Source organism: Ricinus communis, chromosome 10 (genome assembly GCF_019578655.1).
Source record: "Ricinus communis isolate WT05 ecotype wild-type chromosome 10, ASM1957865v1, whole genome shotgun sequence".
In the NCBI taxonomy this organism is placed as follows: domain Eukaryota; kingdom Viridiplantae; phylum Streptophyta; class Magnoliopsida; order Malpighiales; family Euphorbiaceae; genus Ricinus; species Ricinus communis.
The window spans coordinates 1,390,652-1,414,007 of NC_063265.1; the positions used below are offsets into that span (position 1 = coordinate 1,390,652).

Sequence of the window (23,356 nt, forward strand, 5' to 3'; positions counted from 1 at the left end):
ATGTTTTGTTTGACTAATAAGACTATAAATATAAAAAAAATTATGTAAAGCTAATGTAATATCCAGAATTTTCTTTTTAATAATAATAATAATAATAATAATATTATTATTATTATTATTATTAATATTAATAACTAATAACGAATTTTTATTTTATTTTATTTTATTTTAATTAATTCAATTGAAATGATTTAAAATAGAATTTTAATCCTAGATTAAAATAAAGGGATTTATTTGATTAGATCTAAATAGTTTGATTTCCAAAGAAATTAATTAAGTAGATTCCTTAAGGATACATTACACACACACATATGTATAATTTTCTCTCAATATGAATATATAAGATATTATATTTGAAAGTTATGAAAGAAATAGTAAATATTATTTTTATAAAAGAATTTATTAGGGAATGACAAATTTTAATTAGCAAATGGTATTGGTTTAAATTGAGAAATAGTTAACAAATTGAATATTTAAGTTAATTAAGTGTTAGCATTAATTTAAAAATTAATTATGAAATAAGGGCTAAAAATATAATTGCTTTAATATGGAGTTTAAATCAGAATTTTCATGGTTAGTATTTTTATAATTAAATATGTCGGCAAGGGCATTTTAGTAATTTCACCTTTAAAAGTAATTCTCTACTTTTTAAAAATAATTGTAATTTGGCCCAGATTAAATAGTTATGGGCTTAATTGTAATACTACAGAAAAATTGGAGGGTTAAACATACATTTTATAGGGAGAGATTGTTAGTAATTAAAAAGAATGAGGGACTAAATGGTGAAGAAGAAAAGCTGGAAGACCAACTTGCGATAAAGAAAAAGAAAGAAAAGGGGAGATCGGGGAAGAAGGAGAAGAAGGGAGAGAGGAAGGGGTTGCGTCCATGGCAGAAGATGCAAAAGGCCCGCCCGAGCGTGGTGGTAACGGTTGGAGGTAGAGGAGGCGCCAAGGAGGAGCGTCGAAAAATGGCGAAGAAGGCAACTGCTCTCCGATGCTGTTCCAAGCATTTCTGGAGTCCAATGGCAGCGATTTTGGCCTTAAGATGACCAGTGAGTTGAGGGCTTTCTTTTGGGAGTAGCGGCGTCGCCAATGGTGGCTGGAGAAAGGAGTTCCAATGAAGTGATGGCATTCGAAATTTTAGGCTTTTCCGGCCATCTTCGGCAAGCTTTAGCCAATCAGAAGGCATATCCGGACTCCCTATCAGCTCAAGCTTTCCAATGGCACTAGTTTTGCAGCGATTGGACTCTGTTTGAAAATCGACGGTCCAGATCGTCCGTATAATTTTCTAGATGATAGGGGATCAGATCGGAGGATCGGGTACTGGAATCATCATTAGCGTGTTGTCTCGAATTTGTAGGCATGCTCGGATCTTTGATCGGACTTCGGCGGCTGGAGGCGAGTCGACCGAATGATCAAGCATCTCGGTAATTCTCTAACCCATTGATTTTAGAGTTTTTTGTGAAAAATTATGTGTTTAATTATTGTATTGAGCATTGGAAAAATTATGTAAGGATTATTGTCGAAATAAATAGTATGTCGGACTGTCTGCCAATTTATGAATTGTGATGTGTGGCAGAGTCGGAAAAAATAATGTAGTTTTGGTGGCCCTACTCCCGTTAAATAAATTGTTGAAATATTTGAAGTGTTTTCTGGCAGATCCTGGACCCGTTATACGGGGGATAGATGTTCATGTTTAGGGGAGGTTCTGTCGAATTTTCGATAGAATTTATCCGAGTCGAAATTCTTAGACAATCAGTTCTAGGAGTCTAGGCCTAGGAATATTTGTTAACTGTTTTATTTTCTTTATTGATTCAATTGTTCCCGTGATTAGATAATCCGTCAGTTCAACTCGCTCTACTTGAGACATTAGAGTAGAGCTAGGAAGTCGTCAGAATTGTGAGTTAAGATCATATATCTGCTTACATGTGTCATGTTAAAATTTTACGTAATAGTTTTGATTAAATGATTTACTATTTTAATTATTTATTTAATTACTATTCATTTATGTATCGTTTTTTGCATCAATACTATTTTAAATGCATGTTGACTAGGGATGAGACAACAGTAGAACATGCCACCTGATGGGTTGCATCAGCACCGCGTGCGCACCGGTATGAATTTGAGTCAGGTAGTGGAAGAATGATTTAAGACTTGCCCTAGTTGAGTTTAACTCTCTAGGCTGAGTAGAATGTGTTTGCTGGAGTAAAGGTCCATGATCAAGCGTTGCTCTCTAGGCGCCGGCTTTATTGGAAATTTAAGTGACCAGACTGGATTTAAGGATCTTAGTCGAGCTTCGCTCTCTGGGTGCTAGTTCTGTTGGAATGAGAGAGCCGAGAATGTTAGTGTTAGGAGTTAGGATTATATTGAGGTACTCGTCCCGTAGTATGAAAAAATTATTTCATAGAAGCATAACCCGACATATATTTTTGCATGACTTAGTTTTTTATTTTAGTTAAATAAATATTTTATGAAAATATTGTATTCGTTTTAAATATATGATTTTAATTCACTCTGGAGACTGACAGTCTCAATTTAACTATTTTTCAGGTGTTGTTAGTTTCCTGCAGTTCTTTTCCTCTAGCAGCCCGACTTCCTTCATCTTCGGGTTAAATGTAACTGATTTTATTGGTATGTTTGACTTTTAAATTCTAGAATCTCTGCAGTAAAAATTTCAGACTTATTATTTTATAATTTTATGTAAATTTAGGATTTGTCTATTTATGCTGGTAGACCAAATTTAAAATGTAGTATCTAATGGCTAAAAGTTAATTGTGGAATAGTGGTAATGGTTTGAATCTGGATTACAATTTGATTGAGTTAATGAATGGCCTTAAGTCTACGCATTTCCTAGTGCCGATAACGGGCCCACAGATCGGATCATGACAACTAAAATAACTAAAATAATGAAAGACCTAAATGAAATAAAATTAGATAAACATTCATTTATTATCCAACCCTTTATATACAATTGATATGCAGCCTAATTAATCAACGGGTTAGTATTTGCAAGTTCTTCCTTGTGATTTAAATAGCAAATAACTTTATTAGTAGCATTTAGCCATATATGACTTTATTAACGCTTAACATACTTTATAAATCAATTTAGAACACATGGTATTAAAATTCAAAATATAACCCCGAGAAATGTGAATATCAGAACTAATTTTGGAATAAATAAGAGATGTCCTCATCAATAATTATCCTCTTTTTTATAAACAAATTTATGAGAATTAAATTAAACCAATAATAAATAAATCAATAAGTAAAATAATAATTTATTATTGTATATATGTATTATTTTATGTTTTTATTGCATTTAATAATAGTAAATTTAATATTTTTGTTTTTTAATAAAAGTTAACATTATTATTGGTGTAAACATTAAAAGGATTTTGATTCACATTTTACACTTTTTTTTTTGAAACAAATGATCAATTCATTAAACTGAAGAAGAGGCATCCTGTAGAAGGATAGACTCAATACAAAGAAGACATGACGCCCTGGCTAAGAGATGAGCAGCCATGTTAGCTTGTCTTTTGATAAATTGGACTTTTAAATCATGTCCAAAAGAAATTAAATCAAGACAATCAGATATAATGACACCAAACTCAGACCAATCATTTTTGGAACGATTAACCCTCAAAAATCACTGATGAGAACTGTTGATTAAGTACCAAACGGATAGACTCCTTGAGTGCAACTGCTTCAGCGACCCTAACTTCCAAAAATCCCAGGAACTGCATGGGCCATGCACGTTAACCGCTGTCCATCCGGGCCCCGGATAACAGCAGCCATGCCCACTTTTGCACAATTCATAAACAAGGCAGCATCAACATTGCAGTTGAGATAAGGATAAGACGGTTTAACTCATTTTGGTTCAGGCTGAGCCTGAGAATTAGGAATAACAGCACAAATCAATCTTGCTTGATGCCATTCCTGAAGAAAAGCAAGGCCACTACTCAAACTATGCTCATCTGGAATATGATTATTAGTCCATAACATGTTGTTAAGTTGCTTCCAGAGACCCCAAAGCAACATTCTAATATTACACATAACAAGCCTAGAAAGATGTTGGACTAGAGCGAAAAAGAAATCAACAAAACTCTGATCATGACTTGGACTAGGAGAAAGCTGCAGAGATTGCCAACCTGTCTGTCCATAAGGTCAAGAAACAAATAAGTGCATATAATCCTCATAACCTCCATTGCACATAAAACAAGTAGTATCTACGCACATCTCACGACACACCAAGGAGACTTTAAGGGGTAAACAATGATTGCATAATCTCCATAAAAACACCTTGACTCGCGGCGGTATTTCTAAAGCCCAAAGCTTTGACCAATCATGTATGTTGTTTACCCATATGTGCCCATTCTCACTGTCAAAAGCAACCCTACATCCAGACTTCATAGTGTACCAACCATCCATACTAAAATGCCAAATCATCTTATCCTCCCTAGGAATAGAGCGCAAAGCTAAATTAGTGATAGCTGTGACATCTCTTTCATTAAAAATTTCTTGTAGTAACTCAACATCCCAATCCCGTTAGTTTGGAATCAAAAGATCATCAATCCTGAGCAGCTCAAAACCTGACATAATGGGAGTATTAACTTTGAACCATCATCACACTTCAACCAAGGATCAAACCAAAACTTGATACGCATACCATCTCCAACACGCCAACAACATCCTTTGGATAGAATTTTCATTAGCCGACCAAATACCTCTCCAAGTAAAACTTAGATTATGCCCTAATTGGGCAATTAAAAAGTCCTCATGAGGATAATATTTAGCTTTGGTAATCTCACTAACAAGGGTATTTAGATTAGAGACCAGGTTCCATGCTTGCTTCCCTAGCATTGCAAGATCAAAGCAACGAAGATCAAGGAAGCCTAACCCACCATTAGCTTTATTTAGACACAAAAGCTTCCATTGAAACCAATTTATTCTCCTACCATCCCCATTTTTCATCACCTATCAAAATGAATTCATCATCCTTTCTGACTCCTCACATAAAGACACGGGAATTAAAAAACAACTCATACAGAAAGACGAAATTGCTTGTGATTTGATAAGAACCTCTCTTTCTGGTTGAGACAGAGTTTTGGCCTGCCAACTACTCATCTTCTTCCATAGTCTATCTTTGAGAAAGCCAAAGATAGCTCTCTTATTCATACTAATTAAAGAGTGAAAACCAAAATATATGCCTTTATTAAGAGGGGTAGCAACCCCTAATACTGCAGAAATATTATCTTTAATAGCCAAATCAACATTATTGCTAAAGAAAATTCCTGATTTTTTGCAAATTAATAGCCTGACCAGTGTAGAAGAGAATAATAAGATTGAATTTATATTTTAAATTGTATTTTATAATGAGAGTGCTAGTGTCTATTCATATACACATCTTTAGCTAAAATAGGAAAACTAAATTAGTGCCTAATTAGGCAATAGGAGAATATACTAAAATATATGAGAATATACTAGAATATACATATCATCATCCCTCCTCAAACTCAAGATGGATGAGAATCAAAAAGCTTGAGTTTGGAAATAAGATCGCGAAACCGAGGAGCAGAATGCGCCTTAGTGAATATATCAGCAGCCTGATTTTGAGAGGACATGGAACAAGCTCAATTGTGTGATTTTGAACATGATGACGTACAAAGTGGCAATCAATCTCGATGTGCTTTGTCCGTTCGTGAAATATATTATTATGCGCAATCTGCATAGCATTTCGATTATCACAGTGCAAAAGAGTAGCAGATGGAGAAGAAATTCCCATACTTTGAAGTAACCAACGGAGCCATAGAAGCTCGGAAGTCGTATTTGCAAAGGCTCGATACTTTGCTTCGGTACTGGAGCGAGAGACAACAGTTTGCTTTTTACAACGCCAAGAAATTATTGAATCGCCAAGGAAGAAACAATAACCAGTAGTAGATCGTCGATCAGTGGGATCACCTGCCCAATCAGCATATGAATACCCTTGCAATTGAAGAGAGGATAAACTGGAATAATGAAGTCCATGAAATAGAGTCCCTTTAATGTAGCAGAGAATACAAAGAACTACTGCATAATGTGTGGTATGAGGAGCTGCTATGAACTGATTAACAATATGGACAGCATAAGAAATATCAGGCCGAGTGACAGTAAGATAAATAAGACTGGCAACAAGTTGGCGGTACAAAGTACAATCGAGAAGAGTAGATCCATCTGAAGCAGAGAAATGAGCATTAGTCTCAATAGGAGTGTTGGCAATCTTATCATCAGTAAGTTCAGCAAGGGATATAAGATCTGTAGCATACTTAGCTTGAGAGAGATAATAACCAGTAGAATCAAAAGTAACCTCAAGACCTAAAAAATAGCTCAAGCAACCAAGATCTTTCATTTCAAATTGACGACTGAGAAAGTTCTTGAGATCTTGAATACCCTGTGTCTCATCACTAGTAACAATCATGTCATCAACATATAGGAGCAACAATATAGTACCATTCTTAGTTGTGCGAAGAAATAAGGCATGATCATGAGGACTGGATTGAAAACCATGCCGACAAATGGTGGAACTAAATTTCACAAACCAAGCACGAGGAGACTGTTTCAGCCCATACAAGGCCTTGCGAAGAATACATACTTTGTTTGGTGGATGATCATAGCCGGGAGGAGGTTGCATGGATACTTCCTTAGTAAGATCTCCATTCAAGAAGGCAATTTTGACATCCATTTGAAATAAAGTCTGACGCTTCACAGTGGCAATGGCTACAAGAGTATGAACAGAAGTAATATGAGCTACAAGACAAACATTTCTTCATAATCTATCCCATATTCCTGAGTAAAACCTTTTGCCATAAGCCGAGCTTTTTATCGTTCTACTGACCCATCAGCCTTGGTCTTTATTTTGTAGACCCATTTATAACCAACCATAGACTTGTTTGAGGGTAAATCAACCATATCCCACATATAAGAGGAAGTAAGTGCCTTGAGTTCTTCTGCCATTGCTTGTTGTCATAAAGGGTTAGAATTAGCCTCCTTATAAGTGCGAGGCTCATATAGAGAAACAAGAGCAGAATAACAATGATAATCACAAAGAGTGACATTTGGTTGACTTATACGGTTAGAAGAACGAAGTGTGGACTCATTGGAAGGTTGAATAGTAGAAGAAGTCTGAGGATCCATATAAGGAAGGTCATCAGGCGCAGGCGGAGGTGCCGTAGAATTGTTGGAGCTAATTGAACCTGTAGAAAAATCATCATGAAATAAAAAAATAGTGGGGTTAGATAAAAATGAAGGAGACAATGGGACTTTGAAGGCGGATAATCAAGAGAACGGTTTATGTTCCCAAAAAGTCACATGACGAGATATGCGAAGACGTTGAGAAATGGGATCCCAACATCGATAACCTTTATGTTCAATACTATACCCTAAAAAATAACACAACCTAGCTCGAGACTCCAATTTGGTGTATTCATGAGATTGGAGATGGACAAAACAAGCATAGCCAAAAATACAAAGACTGTGATAATCAGGACAATGGCCATGAAGACGTTCATAAGGAGAAATATTATTGATAACAAGAGAAGGAATCTGATTAATAGTGTAAATTGCAGTAAGAGATGCTTCTCCCCAAAAGGATTCAGGACAAGAAGATGACAACAAAAGAGATCGAATAATATTTAAAATATGTCGATGTTTTCTTTCTACATGACCATTCTGTTGAGAGGTACCAGGACAAGAACGTTGTACAACTGTGCCATAACTGGCAAAAAATTGATAAAGGGTAGTGTCTTTGTATTCCATAACATTATTTGTACGAAAAACTTTGATATTGCAAGAAAACTGAGTTTTAATCATATTAGCAAACTTGATATAAATTTAAGGCAATTCAGAATGATTTTTCATAAGATAAATCCATGTATAACGAGAGTAATCATCAACAAATATAACAAAATATTTAGAACCACCCATAATAGCAGTAGGAGCAGGTCCCCAAATATCATAATGAATAAGATCAAATGGTGCAAAAGAAACATAATTACTAAGATTAAACGGCAAGGCATGATGTTTAGAAAGTTGACATGGGACACAATTAAAATGATCATTTTTAATAGATCCTAAACATCCATTGGAAATTAAAGATCCTAATCTAGAGGAGGAAACATGACCAAGATGTGAATGCCAAATGGAAGAGGTAACAACAGCAATAATGTTAGATGGCAGTTAAAGCGAAACAAGCTCAAACAGTCGTCCAATTTTCCGCCCTGTCCCAAGAACCTTCCCCGTCTATGTATCCTGTACAATACAACCACGACTCAAAAAAGTTACATCAGTACCAAGTTCACATAGTTGACCAACGTAAATAAGGTTAAGTGATAATTTAGGAACATGAAAGGCATCGACCAAAGATAAAGAAGAATTGGGAATATTTTCGACATTCTTAATTTGTAAAATAGAATTATCAGCCGTGTGAACAACTGGTGTATGTGAGAGAGTAGAAATAGTATGAAATAATGTAGACTCAGAGGTCATATGATTACAACAGGCATAATAAAAAAACCAAGAAGATGATTTACCTGGAGTAATAAACAAGACAGGAGAAGTTGAAATACCAGAGTTAGGCTGAAGTTGTTGAAGCAGACCTTGTATCTCCTTTAAAGAGTAACGAGGAGCAATATCCTCAAAAGAAGAACCCTCGGTTGCAGCAGCAGTGATAGAAGTATGAAATGACCTGGAGGTGTGAGATTTAACTGAAGTCCCTTGACCAGAATTCTTACTTTTGGCATCAAGTTTTAGACAAGTAGAAATATGATGCCCTGATAATTTGCAGTATTTGCAAGATCCATTTTAGATGATGAGACAGCAAGAACAGTATATGTGGAAAGGATAGATTATTCATCACATTTGGTATTAATTCAAGTTTCTTCATAAAGTACCTCTCGAATGACTGTATCAATTTTTGGTAGTGGACTCCGATTTAGAAGAGAGGCAGAAACAGACTCAAACTCAATACGAAGAGTCATAAGAAAATGCCATACACATTGACGATTACGAAGAGCATCATAAATCACTGCAGAAGCTATATCGGGCCAAATAGGATCACAAGCTGCCAATTGATCCCATACAATCTGTAACTCAGAAATGTAACTGTGAATAGTCTGACCAGGTTGTTGGTGCATCCGATGAAGATGACGATAAAGCTGGAATTGATGAACATCATCAGAAATCGCATAGCGATTTCTTAAAAAATCCCAAACAAATTTAGCACTATCAAAAAGACGAAATTCCAATTTAATACCAGGCTGACAAGTATTACGAAACCAAGTGAGAATCTGATGGTTTTTGCTTTCCCATTGGTCTAACCTCTCAATAAATTTGGTGTCAGTCTCATCAACTTGTTTAGTAGGTTTGAGACTATCACCAGTGATGATATGCCAAAGAAGGCGTCCCTTTAAAAAGCTACACATTTCTTAAGCCCATAAATCATAATTAGAACTATCAAAAATCACAGTAATAAGATGACTAATAGATCTTGAATCATCTGAAGCAGCCATTGTAATAAATCAAAGAAAATATGCGGAAATGATAAGATCTGACCCAAACCGGAGATAGAAAGTCTGATTTTGATAAAACATGCCTCAAAAAAGGATTCAGAAGGGTCAGAAACCTTAGGAACCATTCCGAGTTGAAAAAAAACTGATCAGAAAATGGATGAACCGAACTGACCAAAATGAACTGGTTCGGTTAACTGGTTTGATTGAACCGGACAGTTACAAACTAGGAATCAAAAACTGCAGGCAGCTGAATAAACGGCAAAAAATATAACCACCCTTAAAAGGGAGGCTTTGATACCATGTAGAAGAGAATAATAAGACTGAATTTGTATTCTAAATTGTATTTTACAATGAGAGTACTAGTGTTTATTTATATACACATCTTTAGCTAAAATAGGAAAACTAAATTAGTGTCTAATTAGTGCCTAATTAGGCAATAGGAAAATAGTGCCTAATATACTAGAATATATGAGAATATACTAGAATATACATATTATCAACGAGAAACACGCTCATACTCCACTAAAGTACTTTTCATTTTCCTGCACTCAATAGTTGAACTATCAAAGAAGAAAAAACTGTCATCTGCAAAGAGTAAATGGGACACTGCAAGAGCACCTCTACTAATAAGACAACCATGAATCTCACCTCTTCTCTCAGTCGCCTGCATCATAAAGAGATACGGTGATAGTGGATCCCCTTGTCTCAAATCCCTACCAGGAGAAAAAGGACCAATCAATTGGCTATTCAAAGACACTGAATAGGACACAGTAGTAATACACAGCATAATCCAAGAAATAAACTTAGAATCAAAACCCATCTGCATAAGCATCACATGTAAACAATTCCAGCTAATCCTATCGTAAGCTTTACTTATATTAACTTTCAAAGCACAGTGCCCCTTCCTTCCCCTAGTCTTCCTCCTCATAAAATGAATGACTTCAATAGCAATCAAAACATTATCCAAAATGGATCTTCCAGGGACAAATGTAGGCTAACCATTAGAGATAAGAATAGCCAAAACGTGTTTTAGCCTATTAGCTAAAACCTTAGGCAAAATTTTATAGACCACATTACATAGAGCAATTGGCCTTAAATCCTTCATAGTTTCTAGACTCTCACATTTTGGAATCAAAATATCATTCCAAAGAAGCAGGTTAAGACATGTTATTAAGCCATTGAGAACAAGCACGGAAAATATCATTACCAATTTGAGGCCAAAACTTCAGGTAAAAAGTTGGATTCAAGCCATCTGGTCCTAGAGACTTATCTGGATGCATTTGAAGAATTGCACACTGAAATTCCTCATAAGTCAAAGGAGCTACCAAATATTCATTATCTTCGACCAACACTCTACCATAAACAAATGATTGATCCGGATCCTGCCATCCCTCATCCGATTCAAAAAGGCCTTTAAAACATTTTCCAACAATATTTGCAAGGCTAGTAGGATTATCAACCCACTCACCATTGTCCCCACGAAGCTTCACAATTTTATTAATATTCTTTCTAGTCGAAGCCATGGAATGAAAAAACTTGGAATTGGTATCTCCACGTTGCAGCCAGAAACACTTGGCACTTTGATGCCAAAAATCCTCTTTTTGAGCGAAAAGATTCCTAAGTTGCTTTTTCAAACTCAACAATAAAATGATATCATTAGAATTATTTGACAAACATAACTATTGCATTTGATGCTTACACTCCAAAATTTGTTTTTTAAATTTAAGTGCAAGATCCTTACCCCACAGCTCCAAAGCAGTAGCACAACGAATTAGTTTATCTAATAAAGGACTTGCTTCATTAATGCCCCAACTGTTCAACACCACCGTCTTTAGCTCTGGCTCATGTAACCACCCATTCTCGAACTTGAAAACCCGACGATGCCCATGACGAAGAACCTGGACAATGACCAGCTCTATCGGGCTATGATCAGATGTAGCAGCAATAAGATTTGAAAGCCTAGTATCTGGAAAAAATGCCATCTAGAGTAACCATCCATCGATCAATCCTCTCTTCCAGACTATGTACAGTCCTAAAACCTCTATTCCAAGTGTATTGATGCCTATTAACTGGTAAATCACAAAGCCCAACATCCAAAACCACATCCTTAAACCCACGTAACATCCATGCAGGAATAGGAACATGACCTCTCTTATCCTCCTCGTTCAATAATTCATTGTAATCACCCATTAAACACAAGGCAACGATTATAATGAATGAAGATGCCGAATAAAATTCCAAGCTTCCCTCCTCTTATTCCTCTCAAGATATCCGTAATAGCCCGTAAATCTCCAGCTAGCATATCCCTCTATACACATCTCCACATCAATATGGTTATTTGAATAACCTAAAAGTGTATAATCATCTCTCCTCTTTCATAAAAGAGTCAAACCCCCACACCTACCAATCCTATCAACAACAAATAATCCTTCGAACCCAAACTTAACACTGAACTCCTCAATCTTCGACGAATGAACTAGAGTTTCAATTAAAAACACCAAATGATGCCTTCTAGATGAAATTAAATCGCCCAGAACTCTGACTACCCAGGGATTGCAAAGTCCCTGGCAGTTCCAGCTAATGAAACTCATTGGTCTCGACAGGCCTGTCCAGTAGGTCCCGCCGTTGGTAAGGTGTTACTTGGAGGAATAACTGTCACCTAATCTGCATGATGACAGTTACTCTCCCCTCTATCTAGCTGCATTTTGTCCAGGTGGACTATCCCAATCTTTCTTTTCTTCCTCTCATCAAAAATCTCCTGGCCAACTTCTTCTAGGCCCATTGAACAATCTTTAGCATGATCCAAATTTGAAGTTGCTGCAATGTCAGCATTAGCGATTGACCTTAGCACTAGATTTTGAGATGCTGAAATAAAAAAAGAATCATTTTGTTTTGAAAGAGACCCAATCATTGGAAACTTATCTTTTTCAGCCATAAAATCTGCAACATAATTATACTCATTTTACACTTAATCAAATAACATATGCAAAATAACCCTTCTTATTATTTTTTTAATCTTTATTTCCATTCTCGACCTTTTTACTAAACCGATTCTTAAAAAGATTTCATTTGATGCATTTAGAATGAGGCCCACTAAAAGAAAATTCTTCTTTTTGTTTAACCTTGATTAATGAATAGGACAACCAAACTTATTTTCTTAGATTAAAATAATTTGTGAAAGACATTGAGATTAAATCACAAGATATAAGAATTAATGAGAAGGAGATAAATGTATAAAAGAAATAATTAAGATAGTAAACAAATTGAGTTGAGCCAAGCTTTGATTACTCTCATCGAATTCAAGTTTAATAGTACTAAATTCGCATCAAATCTTAACTTATTTTAGGCTTGATTTATTAAATTTTTTAAAATTTAGTTTTGAAATTAACTTAAATGTTTGAACTTTGTTATTTTATTTAATAATATAAATTATTATATCTAATTAAATTACTGATATTAACTTTCTTTACCTTTTGTTTCGTTTGTATTTTTATTAAGGGGTAAACTGTTTAAAGGAGTTAATAGTTAATCTCGTTATTTTAGCTTATTCCTAGTTTTTTAACTCCTTCTCACATGTTAAAGAGGCTTAAAAACCCAAAAAAAAAAAAATTCTTTTACATTATTCCTAATTATTTAAAGCATTAATTTATTTAAAGACACTGGGAACAAGATTATTGGTGCACTAGGAAATTTCAGCTAGACTAGCTCCTGCATAGCAGTGACATTATATCTAACCCAAGCAAATATATTGAAAAAGAAAATAAAATACAAAAAACAAGTTGTAGCAAAAAAAAAGGCAAGGCCGACAAGCCCAAAGAAAAGAAAAGAAAGAAAGAAACTAATCAACAAATCTATAGCCAGGTAAGCCATTCATGTCTATATTAGCTAATATTGCACTAGAAATTGGAACGCTAAACCACCATGCTTCATGAGAAAGATAGACAGGCTTATGGGATTAAACATCAACAACTCAGTTTGCTTCATGGTAGACATGAGAAACCATAAAAGAAATATGATCAATGTAATGGAGGCATTGAAGCCATTTAGTTGTCCACTGCCAGTGAGCCTTTGATGAATGTTTCTAAATACTTTAAACAACATTGGTTAAGTCTACTGCAAGCCAGATGTGGGTCAAGCTGTGTCTCTTTGCATGTCGAATACTTAAAACACCAACCCTAATCTCAGCTTCATAGGTACAAGAGTTACCAAGAGGAATGGAAGCACAATTGGAAATTTTCCCCTAAAATTGTGAACTACAATTCTCGCTCCAACTCTACCAGGTGCACCATTTGCAGCACCATTCGAATTGATCTTATACCACTGAAAGCGCGGACATCTTTTATGGACTATCAAGATTTTTGGAGCTATAGAAGTAATACCTCTAATTTGCAGAGTACGAAAAATGAGCCATTCATTCATATTAGGATGCGTGCTGCCAACTTCAAACAACTCCATTTCCTTTAGATATTTTCAAATTTGATGTAAATAAGAGTTGATGGAAGCTAAAATATCTTTAAAAGCTACTTTATTTTGAGAGATCCAAATAGACTAGCAACAAGAGATTATTGCTGTTAAAAATACTACACGCAATTAGTTACTAAAAAGCTACAAGAGATACAAAGGAAAGCATAGAAAATATATGTTGAAGTTTTGAGTAATCAAATGATGAATTGTATTAAGAATTCTGAAGATTACAGATTGAATATTGTTGCTTATATACACAATGTTCAACGGTAGCCTAAGGTCTATGTTAACGGTTGCTTTAAGTCCTATGTCTAATGTCCAATTCTTCTTCAGGAAAGGTTGAAGTGGCCTTTCTCCTTAGCAGAAATGGTTGCTCCCTTTTCTGGAAGTCTATGAGGAAGAGGATTGTACAAGCTTTCTGCTTGTACAGTTTCTGAGACTTATGTGTTGCTTATTCTTTTACTTTTAACACTCCCCCTCAAGTTGGGTTCATATAGGTTGGCAGAATCCAGCTTGCTGAGAATGGTTTGATGGTTTGTCTTGTTAAGTGCTTTTGTAAATATGTCTACTAGCTGATTATGACTTTTGAGAAATGGTGTTTCGATTTCTCCTGATTGTACTTTTTATCTAATGAAGTGACAATCAACTTCGATGTACTTGGTTCGTTCGTGGAACACTGAGTTGGATGTAATATGTCGAGCAGCTTGATTGTCGAAGTACATCTGCACGGGTCCTTTACACTCTATTTTCATATCGATGAGTACTTGTTTGATCCAAATGAGTTCGCTAGCCGCATATGCCATGGCTCGATACTCGACTTCTGTGCTCGATCTTGCAATTACATTTTGTTTCTTACTTTTCCATGTTACCAAGTTTCTTCCTACGAAGGTGCAGAAACCTGTATTTGATTTTCTGTCACTGCTTCCTATCCAATCTGCATCAGAGAAACCAACTATGGTATTAGTATTATTTTTCTTCATCCAGGTTCCTTGACCTTGAGTGCTCTTGAGATACCTAAGTATCCTATCAATGGCTTCCAAATGACTGGTACAAGGAGTGTGCATAAATTGGCTTATCATACTTACTGCATATGCAATATCAGGTCTAGTAACGGTTAGATAGATTAATAAACCTACTAAGCGTTGATATTGCCTTATGTCAGTTAATGAATCACCATCCTCCAAATTGAGTTTAACGTTAGTTTCCATTGGAGTATTCGTTGGTTTAGCTCCTAGTTTTCCAGTTTCTTTTAGTAGATCAAGTACATCCTTTCTTTGAGATAGAAACAAGCCTTTATGTGATTTGACTATTTCTATTCTAAGAAAGTATGATAGTTGACCTAGATCTTTGATATCGAATTCCCTCTTTAGCCTTTGTTTAACTTTTTCAATTTCTTTATTATCGTTACCAATTATGATGATGTCATCAATATATACAAGAATAATAATAGTGTATGTGTGAGTGTGTTTTACAAACATAGTGGAATCTGAAGTGTATTTATTGAATTCGATGTTTAAGAGAAGGCTTAGCTTGGCATACCATGCTCTTGAAGATTGCTTTAATCCATAGATTACCTTTTTTAGCTTACATACCAGGGAAGGATCTTATGTGGACTTGTGGCCTAGGGGAAGGGTCATATAGAATTCTTCTTCCAGGGTCCCTTGGAGGAATGCATTTTTAATGTCCATTTGAAATAGACTCCATCCTGAAATAGTAGCTACAGACAGTAAAATATGGACATTGTTCATTTTTGCTACCGGTGCAAAGGTTTCCTAGTAGTCAACACCATAAGTTTGGGTAAACCCTTTGGTTACTAACCTAGCCTTGTATCTTTCGATTGTTCCATCACAATTATATTTTATTTTATACACCCATTTACACCCTGCGGTTTTCTTGTTCGATGGTAAGGAACAATATCCCAAGTATTATTTTTTTCTAGAGCACAAAGTTCTTCTTTCATGGCTTTGCACCACTTGGGGTCAGTGTTAACTTCATAAAAGGATGTAGGTTCTGTGTGTGCCGTGATGTTTCCTAGATAGGCTTGATACTGTTTTGACATTGACTCATAAGTGATGAAGTGTTGAATAGGATACGATACCTTATGGGACACATAGTCTCTTAACCTGATATGAGGCCTGGTCGGTCGAGTGGATTTTCTTCAGGCAGTTTCTTCTTGAGGTGGCTTGATTTCTTCGTTGCTTGTCACATTGTCTCCCCCTAAAGGAATTGCCCTTGAGTCTGTATTTTGCTACCCTTCTGGGTGATTATCCTGTTCTTGACTACTGCTATCAGAAAAAATAGGGTTATGCAGAAATAGTAAAGTGTGTGGCCTATGAGTGTTGTTTGGAGGAGTACCATATTGGTCACTCCTTGTAGTAGGGTTCATATTCTACAAATGACACATCCCTGGAGATATAAGTTTTGTATGTTATGAGGTCATAGCATTTATACCCCTTTTCTTCTGCGGAATACCCTAAAAATAAGGTTTTTTGACTGAACTTTTATCGAACTTATGTCATTTGATATGGACAAAACTAGTGCAGCCAAAGACTCGAATGTACCATAATTCTATTTTTCTTCCCTTGAAAATTTCTAATGAACTATGATTTTTTAATTTTACACTTGGTAACCTATTGATAAGATATGTGGCAGTTAAGATGGTATCCAACCAGTAGGTAGTTAGAACATTATTTTGAAAAAGAAGAGTTCTGATGACTTTAAGTAAATGCCTGTTTTTCTTTTCTGAGACCCCATTTTGTTCCTGTGTATTAATGCATGTAGTTTGATGTAGAATTTCTTCCCTTTTAAAAAACTCTGAAAATTTTTTATTTATGTATTCAGTGCCATTGTCAGATCGAAATTTTTTGATCCTTGCGGTGTACTGATTCTGTACAAAGTTAAAAATATTTTGAAAGCACGTAAAGACCTCATTTTTTCCTTTTAACAAATAAAACCAGGTAGTGCGAGAGTAATCGTCAATAAATATAACAAAGTATCTGAAGTGATTATAAGACGCAATGGGGGCAGGTCCCCAAACATCATAATTAATTCATTCAAATCTTTTTTCAGAAACACTAGAGGATGAAGAGAATGGGAGGCGAGTATGTTTAGAAAATTTACAAATATCACAATGACTAGAATTTAAATTGTAATAAAAAAGTTTATTTAAAATTTGGTCGGAGGGATGCCCAAACCACCAATGTATCAGCATGCCTTGATCAAGCGGTCTCGTCGACATAAGACATTGACTGGTAGAGTCCTTAAGGTAGTACAATCCATTTTCAAATTGTCCCTCATCAGTCATCTTTCTTATAGTTCGGTCCTGAAACAGTACTGTAGTGGGTGAGAATATGACATTGTAGTTTAAATTACGAGTTATTTTTCCAACAGACAGTAAATTTGATTTAAAATCAGGTAAGAGTAATATATTTTGTATATTTTTGTGAAATAATTGAGTGGTAGCAAAACCAAAAATTTTGGCTTGATCTCCATTAGCAACGACCACATGTTGAAAGTCAGCTGTGGGAATAAAATTTTATAATTTTGTTGAATTCCAAGTCATGTGATCGATTGCATCGAAATCAATAATCCAATTATGTGTATTATTTATATTAGCAATTTTAGAATAATTTTGGGGGTTTGATACTGAATCTGACCCATGGGGCTGTTGTTGCTGGACCAGGGATTGGAGTTGAGAAATCAATTGGGTAAGTTGCAAGGTGGATTCTACCGGGTTGGATCCGGGTCGGGTCAACTGTGCGAGTCGGGTTGGATCCGGGTTGGCCTAGCTCTTCGAACCGGGTCGGGTCGACTTTCCAGATTCGGGTCGGATCGGGTCTACAGCTTCGGGTCCTTTAATGAAACCCGACCTATCGCTGCTGCATAATATTTCTTTATTAGGGTTTTTTGACTTGTTCCGCCGAACCTTTTTTTTGTCTTTTCTCTTCTCCATATGCCTCCAACCCTGTTGGTCGCGCTGCTCCCCCACTCGATCCTTTCACAATTTGGCCGCAACTGGGGGTGTAGGTGCCAACAGTTGTTGTGAGTGTGGCCCTGTTTTTTTACAGTGGTTGCATCTCTTGTGATGCTAGAAGCGCTCCCTCGTTCGTCTTTGCCTCGCGAGAATGCATGTGTGGTGGAATCGCTGATTCTCTGTGGTTTCTAAGCTGAAATTTATGCTCATTGTGATACATCTGGTTTCTTCCTGTTGGATGATAGCTATGACAACGTCGATTGTTGGAAGCTTATTGGACAGGAGGATTTGTGACCTTTTGAGTCCAATCCTCCCAGGTAAGTGTATACTAAATCTTGTTCTGCTCTTCTTTGGGCTTCGTCTGGGTCTGTTGTAGGTGGGAGGTAATTTTGCAACTCTTCCCATCTAGTCAGTACCTCTGTTGCATAATCTGTACTGGTTCGGGTCCCTTGCTTGATTTATGATAATTCTTATTTAGGTTAAAGATGTGAGTAAAATTTTGCTCGTGACCATATAAACTCTTCATTTTTTTCCAAATTGCCTGCGATGGTCCAAGTAGCATACACAGTCGGGAAATTTGGGGTTCCGTAGTGTTTATAAGCAATGACATGACCATATGGTCTATCATTTTCCATTCTTCAATTTCCTCTATCTCTTCTTTTGTTGGCACATCTGGATTGACTGGTCTCGGTCTGTTTCTGGTCCTTGTGATGAACCCTAATTTCTTTCTGTTGCTTAGGCTGATGTAAACAGACCTTGACCATTCAAAATAATTTTGGTTGCCCTTTAGCACAATGTTGGTTAATTTGGTGATGTCGTTTTGAGACATGGTTGAATTTGTGGCTGAGTTTGTTGTAGGAAAGGTAAATGATGATTACAAGTTTAAACCTGCTCTGATACTATGTTGAAGTTTTGAGTAATCAAATAATGAATTGTATTAAGAATTCTGAAGATTACAGATTGAATATTGTTGCTTATATACACAATGTTCAACGGTAGCCTAAGGTTTATGTTAACGGTTGCCTTAAGTCCTATGTCTAACGTCTAATTCTTCTTCAGGAAAGGTTGAAGTGGCCTTTCTCCTTAGCAGAAATGGTTGCTCCCTTTTTTGGAAGTCTATGAGGAAGAGGACTGTACAAGCTTTTTGAGACTTTTGTGTTGCTTATTCTTTTACTTTTAACAATATATCATGAAATCGTGTAAGATTGACACGAAAAGCTGTTGAAAGTGCATGCCAAACTGAGGCAGAGAAAGAGCACTCAAAGAATAAGTGGAAGGTAGTCTTATAATGAGAATGACAGAGTTTACATATAGAGATCAGCATAACCCCATGTCTCCCCAAGGAATCATCTATAAGTAACTTGTTATGCTGTAACACCAACATGTAAAAGATCTAGATAGGGGAAAAAAAACTCCGCCAAATTAACTTTCCCCCACTCAATTCCCTTTGGCTGCAGTATGAGCTTAAAATGAGTTTATAAGACACCTCACCTATAAAAGAACCCATCCATAAAAACTTATCATCGAAAACAGGAGAAAGCTACAATGATAATATATCACAAGTTATTTTTGAAAAAACTACCAATGACCATTAATTAGAAAGTATTTAACCTTCACCTTCAAATTTTGCTTAATAGTCCATGGGAGATTTAAGTGATAAGATATGGTACAACCAAGCCAATTAGAATTTCAAAAACTCATATTGGAGCTTATTCCAAGGACCCAAACTGAATTCCTCAACATCTCCAGATAACATGACTTAATAGAATTCCAAATAGATGAATGAAAATAAGAGACAAGACACACCCGAATTATAAACAAATCTCTTCTATAAAAATGCAAACTAAGACCACCCTCAGCATATGGATCACAACTAATGTTCCATGGAATCATCACCTGTTTTATAGCATAAATATCCAATGCCCAAACAAAGTTTCTTATATCTTTGTCCATGAATTTCAACAACCTCATAGGTGTTAAGTCTTACTATATCTAATATTTTGATTCTATCAGTAAATAAGTTCCTTTTTTAGAAGTCAAGTAGATAAAATTGAGCTTGAATTTTGTTATAACAAACACCATGACTTGTACGTGGTTATTATTCATGCTTTTGTATTCTTATCATGTAGGCTATATATAGCTTGAAGTTGTTTAATAAAGTCATGAGTCTATTTTCAGAATTCTTAGTGTGTAACTATGAGCTTATTAATTCTAGTACCAGAGCTTCAAAAGAGGCTTATGACTATGTAAGTGAGTGAAATACTACAAGTGTAGCTATATGAATGTGTGTGATAATGGCTGAGGCAAGCAGCTTCACACAACCGTGCATTCCCAAGTTTGAAGAGGATTATGATCATTATTGTTTGCTCATAGAGAATCTTCTTAGATTAATGGAGTACTAGAGTGTTGTTCAGGGAGGTTATACAGAACTAGATGATGAAGATGCATTGACAGCAACCTAAAGGAAGACTGTAATACTTATAAATTCTTACTATTATTTTAATTAATTTCATTTGTATTTTATAGACAATTATTTAAGTCATCATTTTATTTTCTCTTAATTTCATAATTAGTCTCATAGATGAAAATATGCACTATAATTTAATGATTTTAATACTTGAAATACTCAACTTTATAAAAATTTCTTTATTTTAAATTACACTTTACTAACAATTAATTGCATAAGCTTTACTTTGGAAATGCAAGGAATATATATAGATATATTAATTATGTATGTGTATAAGTATATAGAAAAAAAATGGATATGAATACCTAATTTAGTGTCTCAATTAAACAATTATTTTTTAAAAGTATTAAACAATAGTTTTTATAGCTTAGAAAATAACCATTTTGCTCCCTTAAATTTTCCTCTCCCCTACCTACACTCTCTCTCCCGTTTTCTCTTTTTCATCGTTGGATACCTTGGATCTCCCTCCGGTCATTGTATTTTTTGCTTGAGTTGAAACATCGTCAACCTTACAGAAGTTGTCATTTAGAGTTTTGCCATTTGTTCACCGAAAAATTTAGCTTGAAGGAGAAAAGCATGAGGCGTGCAATTGCCATCCATTTTTTAGCTAGATCAGTGGCAATGTGGAGAAACTACCACTGATCTCCGACTCCCTAGCCCCAAGAACATCTACTTGGAGAGTCTCGCCTGTTGCCATCGCTAGTGGAGTGAGATTGCCTCTCGTCAAAGCTGATTCTTCATCTACCTGATTTACATAAACAAAGCAAAGTTAGGCTAAATCTTTGTATATTTAGACTCTTGGTGTTGAGAGCTTCGTGTTGCTAGTCTCGGATCTCATTTCCGATGACTTTGAACTTTTTTTTTTCTTTTCGTTTTAAGTTAGTTTTGGGACTCAGCACGCCTGTGTTTCAGAATGTGCTGACTAGCACAACCTGGATCCTTGCCGTGCTGAGCTACAAATCGTATTTCTGCCTCTCTTCAGCACAGCTTGGATCTGGGCCGTGTTGCTCAGCACGGGCATATTTCTAGACCATGTCATTCTCAGAAACCGTGTTGCAAATAACTTCTTCTCACCCTGGGTAAAATGTTTCAGCATGCCCTCTGACCCTAGTCGTGCTCCTCAGCACGATCGTGTTATCAGGGCGTGTTGGCAGTCTGACGCGCCCGATTTTAGTCTAATTTCTCTCTAATTTTGATGTACCTAGAAAAGCACCTGAGACACAAAGAAAACTAAAAGGGGTTGATTCTAATAGAAAAACATATAATTTTCCCTAACAATAACTCAAAATCAAGCATGCAAATATGTGTAATAGCAAGAATATCAAATCGATCATTATTGAGGATGATGATCTTGATTATGATATTTATTTATATATTTTTATCTATCTTTATAATTTTTATTATTTATATGAAAGTTTTGTTCTCTTTCATTTAAATATTATCTTTCACTATGAAAATATAATAAAATTTGATTTGTCTATATATATATATATATAATGATTGGATTCATATACTCAAATATTAAAAAAAAATTAATTTTATATACTAAATTATAACTTTTAAAAACTTAAATATTTGATTATTAAATTTTAACAAGTTGATACACTACTTTTTAAAAAGCTGATATGGATAGCATTTGACCTATTATTGATCTACTATATATACTCAATCGTAAATATTTACTAGATTCATACACCAAATTGTACTTTTTAAAAATTTAAACACTTAATTATCAAATCTTAATAATTTCAAACACTATGTTTGTAATTAAGATGTATTTCCTAGAATTAGAATTATTATCTAATTAGAAAATTAATGTATTAATTAATATATTAGTTTTTAGGATAGAATTAGTATTATTATCTGATTAAAAAATTATTTATTAGTTAATATTAAAGTATAATTAATATTTTATTTTTTAGAATTAGAGTTAGTGTTTAATTAGTAATGTAACTTACAAGTCAATAAATTAATAGAAAAATTATAAAATTACATGTAAGCTTGAATCCCATGTGTCAAAAAATGGTACACCTATCAAAACAAAAATTATTTATGTCAAAATTTAAGCATATATGTCAAAAGAAAATTTAGGTTTTAGAAATTAATATATCCCAATTGTTTACATGTGTGTTGCACGACCATTATTATTATTTCGATTATAGAATTAAGTTGATAGATACAGTTTAATAAAATATTTAATATTTAATATTAATTTATAATATTTTAAAAAATAATAGCAGACTAACTATTTTTAAATATATTTTTTAATTTTTTAAAATTTTATTAATGTAATAATATAATTTTTTAAAATATTTATTAATCAATTTTAGTATTATATAATTTAATACTATAATTGCTATTATGATTTTTAGAATTAAAATTTTTTATCTAATTAAAAAATTAATTTATTATTGAATATAATATTAAAAATCTAATTTAAGATGTTATTTTTTAGGATTAGGATTATTATATAATTAAAAAATAATTTATTAGTTAATATAATATTAAAATAATTAATATGTTAATTTTTAGAATAGAGTTATTATTATTATCCGATTAGAAAATTATTTATTAATTAATTTACTATTAAAATATAATTAATATCTATTTTTTTTTTAAATTAGAGTCAATATTTAACTAGGAATGTATTTATTAATCAATAAATTAATAGAAAAAATTATAAAATTATATATAAGCTTGAATTTTACGTGTCAAAAATAGTAAATATATTAAAATAAAAAAATTTATTGTCAAAAATTAAGTACAAGTGTTAAAAAATTGAAAATGGTAGTGAAATAAAAATAAAAAATTTAAAAAATTATTTTATTTTATTAATTTAAATAAAAAATTATGATAGCATTCATACTTTTCTCAAAATATTTTTGTCCTTGAATAAAACTTTTAGGCC

General features: G+C 34.3%; 3 protein-coding genes across 4 annotated transcripts; all 3 read right to left on the reverse strand.

Moving 5' to 3' along the window:
* Nucleotides 1–5,499: 5,499 nt before the first annotated feature.
* LOC125371333 (uncharacterized mitochondrial protein AtMg00810-like) lies at nt 5,500–6,992 on the reverse strand. Its single transcript, XM_048380043.1, has 2 exons — nt 6,914–6,992; nt 5,500–6,755 (listed from the first exon to the last, which is right to left on the reverse strand). Exons 1-2 carry the CDS (start codon nt 6,990–6,992, stop codon nt 5,500–5,502), a joined length of 1,335 nt encoding a protein of 444 aa, XP_048236000.1.
* Nucleotides 6,993–10,083: 3,091 nt separating this feature from the next.
* Nucleotides 10,084–12,072, reverse strand: LOC125368686. Of its 2 annotated transcripts, XR_007214446.1 has the most exons (3): nt 11,286–12,072; nt 10,752–11,179; nt 10,084–10,257 (listed from the first exon to the last, which is right to left on the reverse strand). XR_007214446.1 is itself a non-coding variant. In XM_048370183.1 (2 exons), exons 1-2 carry the CDS (start codon nt 11,065–11,067, stop codon nt 10,250–10,252), a joined length of 324 nt encoding a protein of 107 aa, XP_048226140.1. In that variant the 5' UTR covers nt 11,068–11,341; the 3' UTR covers nt 10,084–10,249. The 2 variants fall into 2 exon arrangements, 1 of the variants encoding a protein (XP_048226140.1); XM_048370183.1 differs by having other exon boundaries at nt 10,752–11,341.
* Nucleotides 12,073–14,631: 2,559 nt separating this feature from the next.
* On the reverse strand, nt 14,632–15,216 carry LOC125371334 (secreted RxLR effector protein 161-like). Its single transcript, XM_048380046.1, has one exon. The coding sequence runs from the start codon at nt 15,214–15,216 to the stop codon at nt 14,632–14,634; it is 585 nt and encodes a 194-aa protein (XP_048236003.1).
* Between the last annotated feature and the right edge of the window lie 8,140 nt (nt 15,217–23,356).

Excerpts from the sequence above, each read along its gene's own strand:
- LOC125368686 (XM_048370183.1), bottom strand. The coding sequence starts at position 11,067 with ATGGCTTCGACTAGAAAGAATATTAATAAAATTGTGAAGCTTCGTGGG.
- LOC125371333 (XM_048380043.1), bottom strand. The coding sequence starts at position 6,992 with ATGGCAGAAGAACTCAAGGCACTTACTTCCTCTTATATGTGGGATATG. Across the intron at positions 6,756-6,913 it reads CTCAAACAAGTCTATGGTTG|CCATTGCCACTGTGAAGCGT; the intron begins GTTATAAATGGG and ends ATACTCTTGTAG.
- LOC125371334 (XM_048380046.1), bottom strand. The coding sequence starts at position 15,216 with ATGGAAACTAACGTTAAACTCAATTTGGAGGATGGTGATTCATTAACT.